This window comes from Vulpes vulpes, chromosome 10, assembly GCF_048418805.1.
Source record: "Vulpes vulpes isolate BD-2025 chromosome 10, VulVul3, whole genome shotgun sequence".
Taxonomy (NCBI): domain Eukaryota; kingdom Metazoa; phylum Chordata; class Mammalia; order Carnivora; family Canidae; genus Vulpes; species Vulpes vulpes.
Genome location: NC_132789.1, coordinates 60,582,545 through 60,595,882, shown reverse-complemented (window position 1 = coordinate 60,595,882; position 13,338 = coordinate 60,582,545). Strand labels below are relative to the sequence as shown.

The 13,338-nt window shown below is 34.8% G+C and overlaps 1 protein-coding gene across 1 annotated transcript in view; it reads right to left on the bottom strand.

Moving 5' to 3' along the window:
- PTPRQ (protein tyrosine phosphatase receptor type Q) overlaps window positions 1-13,338 on the bottom strand; it is a 192,385-nt gene that overhangs the window by 147,420 nt on the left and 31,627 nt on the right. The window contains exons 11-16 of the mRNA XM_072724451.1: window positions 12,036-12,194; window positions 11,752-11,931; window positions 11,054-11,161; window positions 10,627-10,908; window positions 718-900; window positions 264-365 (exon numbers count right to left, since the gene is read on the bottom strand). Coding sequence (XP_072580552.1) covers window positions 264-365; window positions 718-900; window positions 10,627-10,908; window positions 11,054-11,161; window positions 11,752-11,931; window positions 12,036-12,194 — 1,014 coding nt within the window. The remainder of the gene's footprint in view (window positions 1-263; window positions 366-717; window positions 901-10,626; window positions 10,909-11,053; window positions 11,162-11,751; window positions 11,932-12,035; window positions 12,195-13,338) is intronic.

Genomic DNA, 13,338 nt, shown 5'->3' with positions numbered 1-13,338 from the left:
CATGAAAAAGAATTACTGATTTTTTACAGAGCACGGGAGACTTCAGAATCAAAAAAGAACATTTTATACCTGACTTTATTGAACACAAATCTGACCGCTAGTTTCTCTTTATTCCATGCCAGTGAAATCTCTGTATGATGCCGGCATGGTACACAACTGATACCCAAGTCTATGAGACTTTTTACATTATATCTTCATTTTATACACATATTGTTTTGAAATGTGATGGATCCAAAATATATCAGTATCCACTACTATATTACCATCTTCTTCAGTCAGTACATTTAGGGGCTCGCTCCGCACTCCTTCACCCCTGAGTGTACTAGCAGACACCTCGATCTTGTATTGGGTATATTTCTTCAGTCCTAAAAAGAAATTAAATAGATAAGACTTATAAAATATCCTTTAGTAACATGCAAGAGGCAAACTATGAAATGACTCTTAAAATTCCAAAAGTAAAACTAAATGAAAATGAAGCATTTTCAAACAGCAAGTCCTATTACAAAGACAAAGTATATAGGATAATGTAACAAAGGATTGACTTAGAGTATTCTTTCATGTGACTGTAATAAATGCCTAGCTTATTTAACTTAAAGAATTGTCATGCCCTGTAAAAGACTAATCATATTTACCATTTATAATATAACAGCAAGCTGATATTTTGTGGCCATACTGTCAATATTAATATAAATGCCAACCATCATATATTATTTTTACCTTTAATGCTTTGGGTCAAAGAGGTTGTATTTATAGTTCTTTCCTCATTTTCACTACTTCTCCTGAGATAAATTGTATATTTTTGTATGATTCCATTAGGACTACTTGGGGGAAGGAATGATAGCTCAATCTCTCCAGAAGATATGTTTTTGTAAGTAATATTTTCTGGTGCACTATCAGGCACTGGGAAAAGATAAAAATATAAATGCATAAAATAATTTCATCCTAAAAATATATTCTGAAAAAAAAACACATTTTGCTTAAGTCTTTACCTAAGTACACTAGGATATATATATAAGAACATCCTAAATGGAATAAGAGACACAAAACTTATACACTTATAACTATATAAGAAATTGCATCTCAAAAGAATATTCATACTATGATTCTATGGAATAATGCTTATAGGATGATATTTTTATTTAAATGCTTAAGATGGTATTAATTATACTATCATTGTAAAACATACAAATGCAAGAAAGAAGTTTGAAAAAAACCTAAAAATCAATTCTGCCTTTCATTAATAATGATAATATTTAAAAGTCTAATAATTAGTTTGGGTATAAAACAAGGTGTATGACAAGGAAGGAACCTCTCTTAGACACAATGTTGCACATTATGACCTGGAAGGAAACTAGTCTCCTAAGGATACAAGATTATCATTAAATAAAATATTAGTTTTATGTATCTACGAATGTTCTTATTGTATTGAATGCAATGGTCATAAAATGGTTCTCTACATATATTCAAATACTAGTACTACATGTGGGATTCTAACTCTGGTAAATATTGAAACGGATACCCTAAACTGAATGAGTTTCTTAATTAAAACAAAACTCTTCATAAGGTTAAAACAAACTTTTTTTAAAGGAATTGCAGAGTTGACAGGAAAGTTAGAAATCTGTGGTAGTCAAAAAACAAAAGTGAAAAAAAATTAAACAAAAAACAAAGTAAAGATATGTATCCTTAAATGGAAGCTGGCACTATAAAGCCAGCTTTGTCTTGGAAGGTACTGGCCAATCCTGGTGATATTGAGTTTTTGCATTAACAGCTGAATATCTGCAAAATGCCAGATAAAGAAGATAAAGTCTTTGGGCCAGGAGAAGAGTAAGGGGTATCCCTGTGTAAGAAGCTGGAAAACCAAAAGAACACAATTTAAACCATTTACTGGACAACTCTAGGGGGTACCCTGAATTCCTCTGCAGAATGCCACAGAATTCAGTGAGTTGCAACCCCTGATCTTATGCAATGTCATGTGTTCACCCTCAGGGAAGAGGGAGTGAGAAGTAAACCCACCATACAAAAGAGGACAGAGAAGAATTTTTTTTTTTTCCTCACTCCACTCTGGATGAAGAAGTGAAAAAGAAAGAAAAATTAAGCAGTTTTGGAACTTCATGCCTATCCCTAAGAGCCTATGTGGCTCAAATCCATGCTACCTGAAAAAACTTCTCTTCAGAACTTAAATTAAAATGAATCTGTAATGGAATTGCTGTTACTCAAAAGCAACTAGCAGAAGTAAACATAAATCCTCTCAGGAAGAACTCAGCTTCTACTTAGGCCACATGCATGCACCATGGATAAATTTCAATGAAAATGTGCTGACTGAAAAAATCACTAAACACATAAGCAAGTTCAGGCACCAATAAAGAAAGCAAAGAACAAGAAAATTTCTTGGTCTCCCCACTCCCATGTCCCCACAAACAAACCACAGCAGTCACACTTCAAAAGACTTCAGATATTGAATTTACCAAAGAAAAAAAATAAATGTTTAATGTATTTTAACACATCAAACAGATTTGAAAATATGAGCAAAGAATTCTTCAGATAATAATAAATGATACATATTGCCAAGTGATTTGAAAGAGAACCAGACAGGCCTTCTGGAATAAAAAAACAAAATAATTGAAATCAAAATTCTTTTGATGTATAAAAAAGCACATTTGATAGAGATAGAGAGAAATTTAATGAAAAGGATAACGGTATTGAAAAACTATCAAGAATGTAGCTCATAGAAAGAAAACATGGAAAATATAAAATGGCAGTTAAGAGACATGGAATATATACCAAAGGAGTTTAAGATAACAGAGAGGATGAGAAAGAAGAAATATTTAAAAGGGTAACGGCTGAGACCTTTCAAAATTGTTGAAAGATATCAAACATCAGGTCAAGAAATCTCAATAACTTCCCAGCAGGAAAATATTTTAAAACAATCATATTTAGACACACTATTGTAAAAGAAAAGATCTTGACACTTAAAAAAAAAAAAAGACAAGTCATCTACACAGGAATGACAATTAGACTGACAAATTACCTCAAATGAAAAACAACTGGAATTCTAGACTCAGAAAAGTTGACAAAAGCAAAATAAAACATATTCAGACAATCAAAGCCAGAAAATCCTCCACGAATGAAATTATAAACAATGCATGTTATGCAGAAAAATATTTACTGGAGATGAAAGACCACAGTTGCAAAGATAATGGTTTAAAAGTTGCCTGCATGCAACAATAACATTAATAACTAATTTGAGGGGTTAAACATTATTGCTCTTATAAAGTCCTATTATAAGAATCTTTCCTTGGGACACCTGACTGGTTCAGTGGTTGAGCATCTGCCTTTGGCTCAGGTTGTGATCCTGGAGTCCCAGGATTGAGTCCTGCATCGGGCTCCCAGCATGGAGCCTGCTTCTCCCTCTGCCTGGTCTGTGCCTCTCTCTGTGTCTCTCATGAATAAATAAATAAAATCTTAAAAAACAAAACAAAACAAAAAAACAATCCCTATAACTGCAGGACCCGGGAGTTCAGTAGCTCCATTTATTGCTCCTTTTTGGCATTTCCAGATTACGTCTACTTCCTTCTACCTGAAAAACCCTAGCGCTACCCCTCCTTAAGAGTCATTTAGTGATACTATGCCACTTCTTCAAGCATCTTAAAAATATTATCACCTAGGGGAGGGGAGGGGCAGGGAGAGGGGCAAGGAGATGGATGAAATAGATGACAAGGATTTTGGAGGGCACTTTTGATGAGCACTGGGCGAAGGCTGAAAGTGCTGAATCACTATATTGTACACCTGAAACTAATATTACACTGTATGTTAACCAACTGGAATTAAAATAAAAACTTTTAAAAAAAGGAAAAACTTTATCACCTGGATGACTGACTTCCTCTCTACCAATCTTAAGAGATGTCACCATCAACACAAATGATCTGTCCAATTCCCTGGACTCTGTATTCCTCGATCTCCATTATTCCAAATTTTCCTCCACTTCACTTTACTTGTCTATACCCCAAACCCTGTTAATTATCAATAACTGCTAGTGTTCCTTTCTTTGGCAATACCTCCTATCTTTCCAGTTTACTGACCTTTGTCAGTAAACCCAACAGTTCTTTGTCCCTCACCAAAACTTCAGTGTTCATCCCCTCCCTTATGTCCTCGTCTTCCTACTCACTCAGGCAAGAGCCCATCACCTACCACCAAAACCTGTCCCTAGCAATCTCCATCAACTCCTTCCATTTCCATCTTGCTTTTCAGCAAAATTGCAATGCGGGTTAAACTGAGCTCAGTGCTAGTTCCAGGTGCACAGTGGAACAGCTGAAAACATCTATAGAAAACAAAACTCCATGCCAACTAGTCTCATTTAAATTTAAACCTCATGGGATGCCCGGGTGGCTCAGTGGTTGAGCCTTCAGCCCAGGGCGTGCCCCTGGAGATCTGGGATCGAGTCCCATATCAGGCTCCCTGCACGGAGCCTGCTTCTCTCTCTTTCTGCCTGTGTCTCTGCCTCTCTCTCTCTGTGTGTCTCTCATGGATAAATAAAATTTAAAATAAAATAAAATAAATTTAAACCTCAAATTTCAAAGGAATTATTTCCACTTTACAGCAGCCTATATTTTACTTTACTCAGCTCCATCTACAGCTCTGTTATGTATGTTTTCACCATCTTTTCTGTCCACAAACATCCAAAATCCCCTCCCCACTTCATATTGAAAGCTGATAAACTTGCTTCCCACTTCATTGTGACAATAAAAACACTCAGAAGAGAACTGCATTATCTTCCTTCTACTGATTTTCCTTTAACTGCTTTCTCTCCTTACTCCCTTCCAAGGCATAGCCCTGCCCTGCTTTTTTCTTTCAAGTTTTAATTTAAATTCTAGTTCATTAATACACAGTGTTAATAGTGGTTGCAGATGTAGAATTTAGCTAGTCATCACTTATATACAACATCTAAGATATATACAACATCTTACGATGCTCATCGTAAGTGTCCTCCTTAATCCCCATCACCTATTTAACTCATCCTCCACCTACCTCCTCCTCCATAACCATCAGTTTGTTCTCTGTAGTTAAAAGTCTGTTTCCTGGTTTGCCTCTCTTTTTTGTCCCCTATGTTCATCTGTTTTGTTTCTTAAATTCCCCATTTGAGTGAAATCATATGAGATTTGTCTCTGACTTTTGTCGCTTAGCATAATACTCTCTAGCTCCATCCACGTCATTGCAAATGGCAAGATTTCATTCTTTTTGATGGCTGAGTTAATAATATTCCATTGTATAAATATACCACATTTTCTTTATCCATTCAACAGTCGATGGAGATTTGCCTAGCCCTCCATTTCTGTGCTAGATTAAATTCTATCTATCTAGTCAGAGGTTTTAGAATTGAAGTTATTCCCTTTCTGTTGCATTATTTTCTCTTTTTGTTGATTTATTTCTATCTTGTATACATATGAACACACATGTTGTATCACAGCAAAAGTGGGAAAAAAAAGATGCTTGATTCTCTTTGCCCTTTCAACTTTTGCTCCATTCTGGCCTCTATAATACATCAAAATTGCTCAAAATTCACCTTTACTCATTTTCTCCACTTTTTAAATATGTCATTCTGTCTTAGCCTCATTTCAGTTGGGTATTTCCTCCCATTTTTTCCATGAAACTTACTGTCATAAAGTCACCAGTGATCTCCATATTGCCAACCACTAATCATCAGTTGTATGTGCTCATCTTACTTACTTCCCTGACAGCAGTATTTGACATAGGAAATAAATTCCTTCTACTTGAAAATCTTTATTCACTAGCTTTGCAAGACACAATCTTCTGGAGGTACTTGAGTGACTTGGTTGGTTAAGCATCTGCCTTCTGCTCAGGTCATCATTCCAGGGTTCTGGGATGGAGCCCGACATAGGGCTCCCTGCTCCGTGGGGAGCTGCTTCTCCCTCTCCCTCTGCCTTTCCCCCTGCTTGTGTTCTCTCTGTGTATCAAATAAACAAAATCTTAAAAAAAAAGATTCAGTCTTCTGACTTTCCTCTACCTTACCACTGCCTACTTCTACTTAGTCCTTGACTAAATCCTCTCTGACTTCCCAAAGTCTATAGGTCACATTACCCCAGAACATAGGTGTCTGCTTCTTTCCATTTCTATCTACACACCCCCTGATATGACTTTATCTCATCCCTTGACTTCAAATTGTGTATTCAACCCTGGATCGTCTCCCCAAGTTTCAAACTTACATATCCAATTGCCTTCATGACAGGTACTCAGATACTTAAAACATGTTCAAAACAGAACTGAATTTCCTCCAAACCGACTCTTCTTTAGATTTCCCTTTCTCAGGAAATGGTACCACCATTCACCCGGATATTCAAACGAAACACCTAGAAGTCATGATTCTTCTCTTCATTCCCAAACCCAACATAGGCAGCAATGATTTCCAAAACTATAAATCGTATCATATTCTTGCCATAATTCTTCAATATCTACTTATTATAATTAAACCCTAAACTCTTAGAATAACACCAAGAATCTGCACAGTCCACCTTTGCCAGCCTCTCTCTCCTCATCTACTAATTCTCTCCCCATAATTCATGCTACTTGAATGACAGAAATGCTCTGCTCTTCCTCAACCACATAAAGTATCTTCCCACTTCAGGAATTTGGTTATTGCTATTCCTCCTTCTGGAGCACTTTTTCCCCCCTTTTCCTCATCTAATTTACTCTTATATATCTGGGTAAATGCAATTTTTTCAGAGAGGGCTTCTCTCAGCCCTCTACCTCAAATAGCCTGCTTACTAATCCATAACTCTTTCTTCTTTCCCTGTTTTTTCTTCTTCTTAGAATTTACCACTACCAAAGTCATATATTATTTGTTTACTGGTTTATTTTCTGTGAAACTTCTGGAATGTTAAGTTCCAGGAAGGTAGGAATTTTGTCTTACTGCTGTATCTACAAAGCTTATGAGACCATAAAAACCTGTTCAGGCCATGAATAGATATGTTCAACATGACATAAAATATGTTTAAAAACAAGAGAGAAATTCAAAGCTAAGCAAAACAAGATTGAATAGTTCTTTAACTGCAAGAAAAAAAGGCGTTAGTAATACTATGCTTGAACTTCATAACTCAGTATAACCTCTGATTTTGAAAAATTCTCATTGGAACTTCCTAATTTGTCCCTCTGGAGTTGTCTGCCGACCACCAGTAGTCAGAATATAAATAAGCATCTGTGACCCTAGGCTGATATCCTTTGCATTTTTATTCATTTATCCTTAGGGGATAACCAGTGCTGGATTCAGGGGAAATAAAGATAGGCTTGATGACTTACTGATTTTGCAGAGTAATGATGCACTTAAGAGTTTTCTGAACTAATATAGTGTCCAATTATGAATTATTGTGTAAAATAGATAACTCATGAACAAAAATTAAATTATTATAATCACTTGGAATAAGCTGAACCTATTTAAAAAATAAAAATAAGAAATAAGCTTGTTCTGATGGTCCTAAATTAGGAAGTGAGAAATTACCTTGAGTATGCCAAAAGATTGTTGTTTGGCATACACAGTTATAGTGATACATAGAAAAAAATTTTAAATGCAATTCATTAATATAAATAAATTATAAAGTCCTATACAGAACTTCGGTCAACATCTAAGTTACTATCCACTAGTGGTTGTTACCCCACATCAGACATATTCAAAGCATTTGTTAAAGGCTTACCATAAAGAAAGTTAGATTTTAAAAAGGAAAGAGAATGTATCGAGATCACCAAAAGGTAATTTTCATGAGAACTTAAAGTTCTTTATGTGATTATTGAACCCTAAGTATGAGAAAACATGAATTAATCTTGTCAACTGTACATTCTATACTTAAAGCACACATAAACACAGTCTCTCTGTCACGCACTCACACACCCATGAGATCAACCTCATGTTGATTTTTTCTGCGTGAATACAAGAGTATTTTACGTCCCAAGCATTAGTAAACTCTGATTCCCCAATCAAGATAAAGCACGTGAACAAATAATTCATTCTTATTTGTAACTAGCAGCAATTAGTAACCAATCCCTCAATTTCTCATGAAATAATATTGAAAAGTTGGTGCTTGTTGTTTTTTTTTTTATAAGAATAGAGGATGAATTTATTGTATTTAATAAGACTGTGAAGGCTTGGAAACAGATAGTTGTTTTTCAGTATATCTTGCTTCAAATGACGCCTTGAAACTATTTAACATTCTAGCTTCCTCTTTTACGAAAAGAGCTAAAACTGGTGGCTGAATGGTAAGCAGCACACATACTTTTGGAAAGGACACTAATGTAGATTTCATTGTCCACCATTTCCATCTAAATAAAGAATGCAAAGATGTTGAGAGTACCCTACCTTAGGACAGAGAGTCAGAAATTAGAAGTATGGACATTGAACACTATGCCGTATTTTCAGTTCTGTTTTGCTTCTAAAGAGTCTAGGATCAAAATGACCCTATATCCACCCAAATGAGTGAAACAGTGAGTCTGGAATAAGTTGTTTCCTTCTTCTCTTTACTTTTCTCACTAGCTCAGGAGGCTTGAAATGGCTGCCAGGAGGTTTACCTCTAAGTCCCAACATTACTTCTTATCTACTCTGATTTTTGTGTCATTTCACTCAAATATTTCTAGGTCTCCTCATCTATAAAATAAAGAATTCTATGTTTTATAAGACACTTTCCAAAACTAATATTCTCATTTTTAATTACATTTCGAGTTAAAATCTTATATTCACTGAAGATTTATTATCCCTGCCTTAGAATTAAGCTCATCTAATAGATAATAAAGTGAAAATTAAATTTACTTATTCAATACTAAAGATTGCATACATGTAGTAGTTAGCAAATAATAAAAGAGATTATTCTACAGATAATCATTAAGATAAGGTGTTCTTGATGCCCTAACCACTTAAGTAGTGAAGTGTTTGATAAACATTCATGAATATGATTGTTTAATATAACAGGAACTTTGAAAGTTCTTCTTTCCTTCCTCATGTTGTGCAAAACCCAAACAAAAAAATATCACTGCAACAATGAACAGAAAAGATCCTAGATATATTCTATAATTCACTAACTTTATTGATGGCTTCTAAAATAGATTATACTGTGAAAGGAAATATGCTTTATAGTCTGATACATGTGGGTTCCAGGTCCAGCTTTATCACTTACCAGCTGGGTGACCTTAAGCAATCAAACACCCACCAATTAATTTTAACTTTAGGAGGGCAGAAATTCACTTTCATTTACAGTGCTATACTCCCAGTAGGGCTTGGCATATTGCAAATATTTGCTGAATATTCATTAAAGGGATGAACCTCTCAGACCTGTTTTTTATTAGGCAATGAAGATAATACCTTAATGCTTTGTTAGAATTAAAAAGGTAATTTTCATGAAAGCCAGGAGCATAGCCCATGGCACTCTGCAGGTGTTTAAAATATGCTTGTTTCTTTCCTTGACCCAGTGTAAAATAAAGCTAGGTCAGGTAAAGAGGAGATATTTTTCTTAACAAAAATACTAATTTTAAAAACAGTATCTATAAAAGCAATGAAACATGCCAATATATAGTTTAATACAAATTAGATTTCACTTTAAGAGATAATCCTTGATGCTATAAAACATTCTTTTCATTATTCCCTCAGTCCTGCAATTATGAATGCCATTCTCCATAGACTATTTTGTGTCATCTCATTTTATTAATTTCTTTGACTAGCCTCAGGAAGGTACTCCTGTTCAAAGATAAGCTGCTTTACTAGATACCTAGATCCTTAAGGTTAGAGACAGGGCCTCTCATATAGCATCTGGCTGAGCCATATGAAATTGATGATATTGGCCATTTTGACCCATAGGAATAGTAATTCCATATGGTTCAGCTAGTAGCTAGTCAACAAATATTTAATTGTTTAAAAGTAGGAATAAAACAGTAATTTTACATTTAGTTATTAATTATCAGCATAAATTACAGAGTTGAATTAAGAGTGACGCTTCAATATAGTATTATAAACATGACAATAAGCTAAGATCATAAGGCAAAATGTCTTGCCATCTGCTTTTTGTTTTTGTATCACTGAAACTGAAACACGAGAGTGTAATTCCTTGCTTCCATGATTTCCTATCCAGGGAGGATATTCCCCTCCCTGTCTACCCAACAACTTTAATAACATCCATTCTACCCTATGCTTTAAGATCCAGGTCAAATGTTGTCTCCTCCATAAGGCTTACCCATAATGCTGTACCTGTGCTCCCACTCTGCTCCTCTTTCCATATACATACCTCATTGGAGTACAGGAATCTATTCTTATGAGTGTGCTCTGGCTTTAGCTAATTTAAAAGCATGTGGTTATTTTACAGGTACCCTGAAATATCCTTGTTTTCTCAAGATCTTTCATTTGAAAAAGTCACTGATTTTATGTTGGAGTTCCCATAAATATGTAAATCAGACTTTAATAATTTACACAGAAAGCCTTTACCCCACATCTTACCAGGAAAAAAAAAAACACATATTTCTGGGTTATACAAAAAAAGGATGAGAGATTTTAGGTTATTTAAAATATAAACAATATGACAATTATCCATGGTATTTACTTCATTATACGTATTATTAAACAACAAACAAAACGCTTACCAGTCTCAGAAGTTCTTACAGAGAGTAAAGAAGATAACTGATTGCCATGACCAAACCTGGTATATGACCGGACAGAAATGTTGTAGAGGGTGTAAGGTTTTAAGTCCCTTAAAATTATGTTTGTGGTTGAGGTGTTCTTCATAAACAAGGTACCCATATTTTTATACAGCACTTCATAAGCAACAATAATCCCATTGGGTTTCTCAGGTGGTGACCACTTCAAATTTATCTCACTTGCAGTAACATCAATAACTTCCACATCTTGAGGTGGTGATTCTGGTTCTGGAGGATGAAACAAAATTTTAAATCCATGTGTTTTTTTTTTTATGCTGACTGCTTCAGCCACTAAAGGGAGCATGAGGTAGAAAGCAATAAGTATGCAATACCACCTGCTTCTTTTTATGAAAATTGTGCCTGATGTTCTTACCATCTTCTGGAGTTCTTACAAAGATGTCATTTTCTTCAGACAAAGAACTTTCTCCAACATGGGTTGAGGCAGCCACTCTCATTTTATATTTTGTGTATTTCTTTAACCCTACAATGACAACAGGTAATCTATGTAAAGATCATGAAAAAACATTCATGGATTAGGGTCATTTGACACAGGACTAGTGAAAATAATTTATTTGGGAGACTGGTTCTCCAAGTAAGTTTCCTTGTAATCTTATTCTCCCAAAATTCCTTGGGCTGGAGGGTTTTTCCAGGTTGATGATATTTTAGTTCATTCCTGAATACTAGGGCAATCATCTGAGGCTGAAAAATAATTTTTGACATGCTGCAAGAACTATGTTGGCTTGGCACAAAGGCCATGTCAGCTCAGTTACTTCAGCTGATTTTCATATTCATTCATTCAAGCTTTTAACACTTCATTTCAATGTACCAGATATAAAATTCTCTGGGTTAAGTATATTCCTACCATACTTGTCTGATGATCTCATTTTTTGTAGATAAATATAGATAAAGAAAACACATTTAATCAAGTTATTTCTGCACATTTTTAAGATATCCATGGCAGCACAGCATAACAAAATCTGAAATGAGGCAGCACGTGTCCTGCAGTGTGAAAGGCAGAAAGAGATGCACATTTTCATCAGAATAGGAATGTTTTAAAAAAGATTCTTCTACCTGTTATGAGAAAGCTGTTATCTGTAGTAGTCATCTGGAATGCTCTGTTTGTATCCAGTTCCATTGCATAAATTGTATAATGAGTTATTTTTCCATTGGGATATTCTGGAGGATCCCAATACAACAAAATAGATGAAGAACTAATATTTTTATAGTTTATAATTTGAATGGAGCTTGGCACTTGTAAAGAAGAATGAACAATTCATGTGAACAAAAAGGAAAAGTATTACCATGTGTAAGAGCAATATTTGCAGGTAATTATTTCAAAGGAAATACATTCTTACCTTGCTCATGTGTCCTGACATTGAGAACCGTTGGTGGTCCTTCTCCCATGATGGTGAAAGCAGATACACTAATCATGTGCTCAGTGAAAGGTACAAGTCTCCTGATAACGTAAGACAGCTGTTCAGCAGCAATGTCAGTGATATACAGATTCCTCGTTCCTATTTGAAATCAGTAAAAAAAAATCATGATCAAAATTATTTTTCCTCACAGAGTGAAATCTTAAACTTGATTTCACATCAGTCATTAATTTCTCTATGTACTCCTTTATGTGAAATGATAAAAAATAGATATAAATAACAAACATGTATAATTAAAAATAAATACATCCTGTAACATTAGACTAGTGTTTTGAGAAAATACAACTTCTAAAAGAGACTGCCTAAGGGTTTTTTTTTCTGAAATGAAAGATGACGTATAATACCAAATTAAAACATATGTCAATGCTATGCTGTAATGTGAATGTTATTGAAATGAGACTTATTTGGATTCAAAAATCACTACACTTTTATTAAACCCCTTGGAGGTTTAAAGTAAGCATGCCTGGATAATTGACACATAAATATGAACAGGATTTCAAATAATGTTAATTTTTTTATTAAGAACTTGTGCATCCAACAATATTAATCACTGATTAGATTAAAATACTCAAGGAAACATCTGCATCAGAAATTGTGGGCCTCTTAATTTTTAGTGTTGCTCCGTCTTTGCTCAGGAAAAAATGCATCAGTAAATGAAACAAATGTATTTCAAATATGTGATATTTTTTACTAATTCTACCATCAATAAAATAACAAAACCCTCTTAATTTGGAATGAGACAACTACCAAATCAGAAAAAAAGGCAATGAAAAAAAATATTCTTCTGACTTGTAGATGACCAGAGAGATCATTTAGCCCCATGTCATGTAACCAAGTATTTTTAATTTGCTATATATGACATTCTTCTTTTAGAAACAATAAGATCCATTGACCCTGAAAGCAAGTGTATACATTAATGACATCACCACATCACTGGGGTCACCTACACCTGTTTAACACCCCATGCACTAGAGTTGTAACTTTCTGACCTATTTACCTTTAGTGACATTTGAAAACCTATTAGTCAAAAGCTGCAGAGAGTGTGAAGCCTGTAAATGATTTGAAGATATGTTAATCCCTCCCCATCACACCTGCTTTGGCAACTGTAATAACTGATTGTCTATGCAGCTTGGCCAGAGACTCTAGGGTGCTACTTTCTCTAGGAGGAAGGTCAAATGGGTTAGGAGGGGCCAGCTCCTGCCTGTGTGGCATATCCATTTGCTGC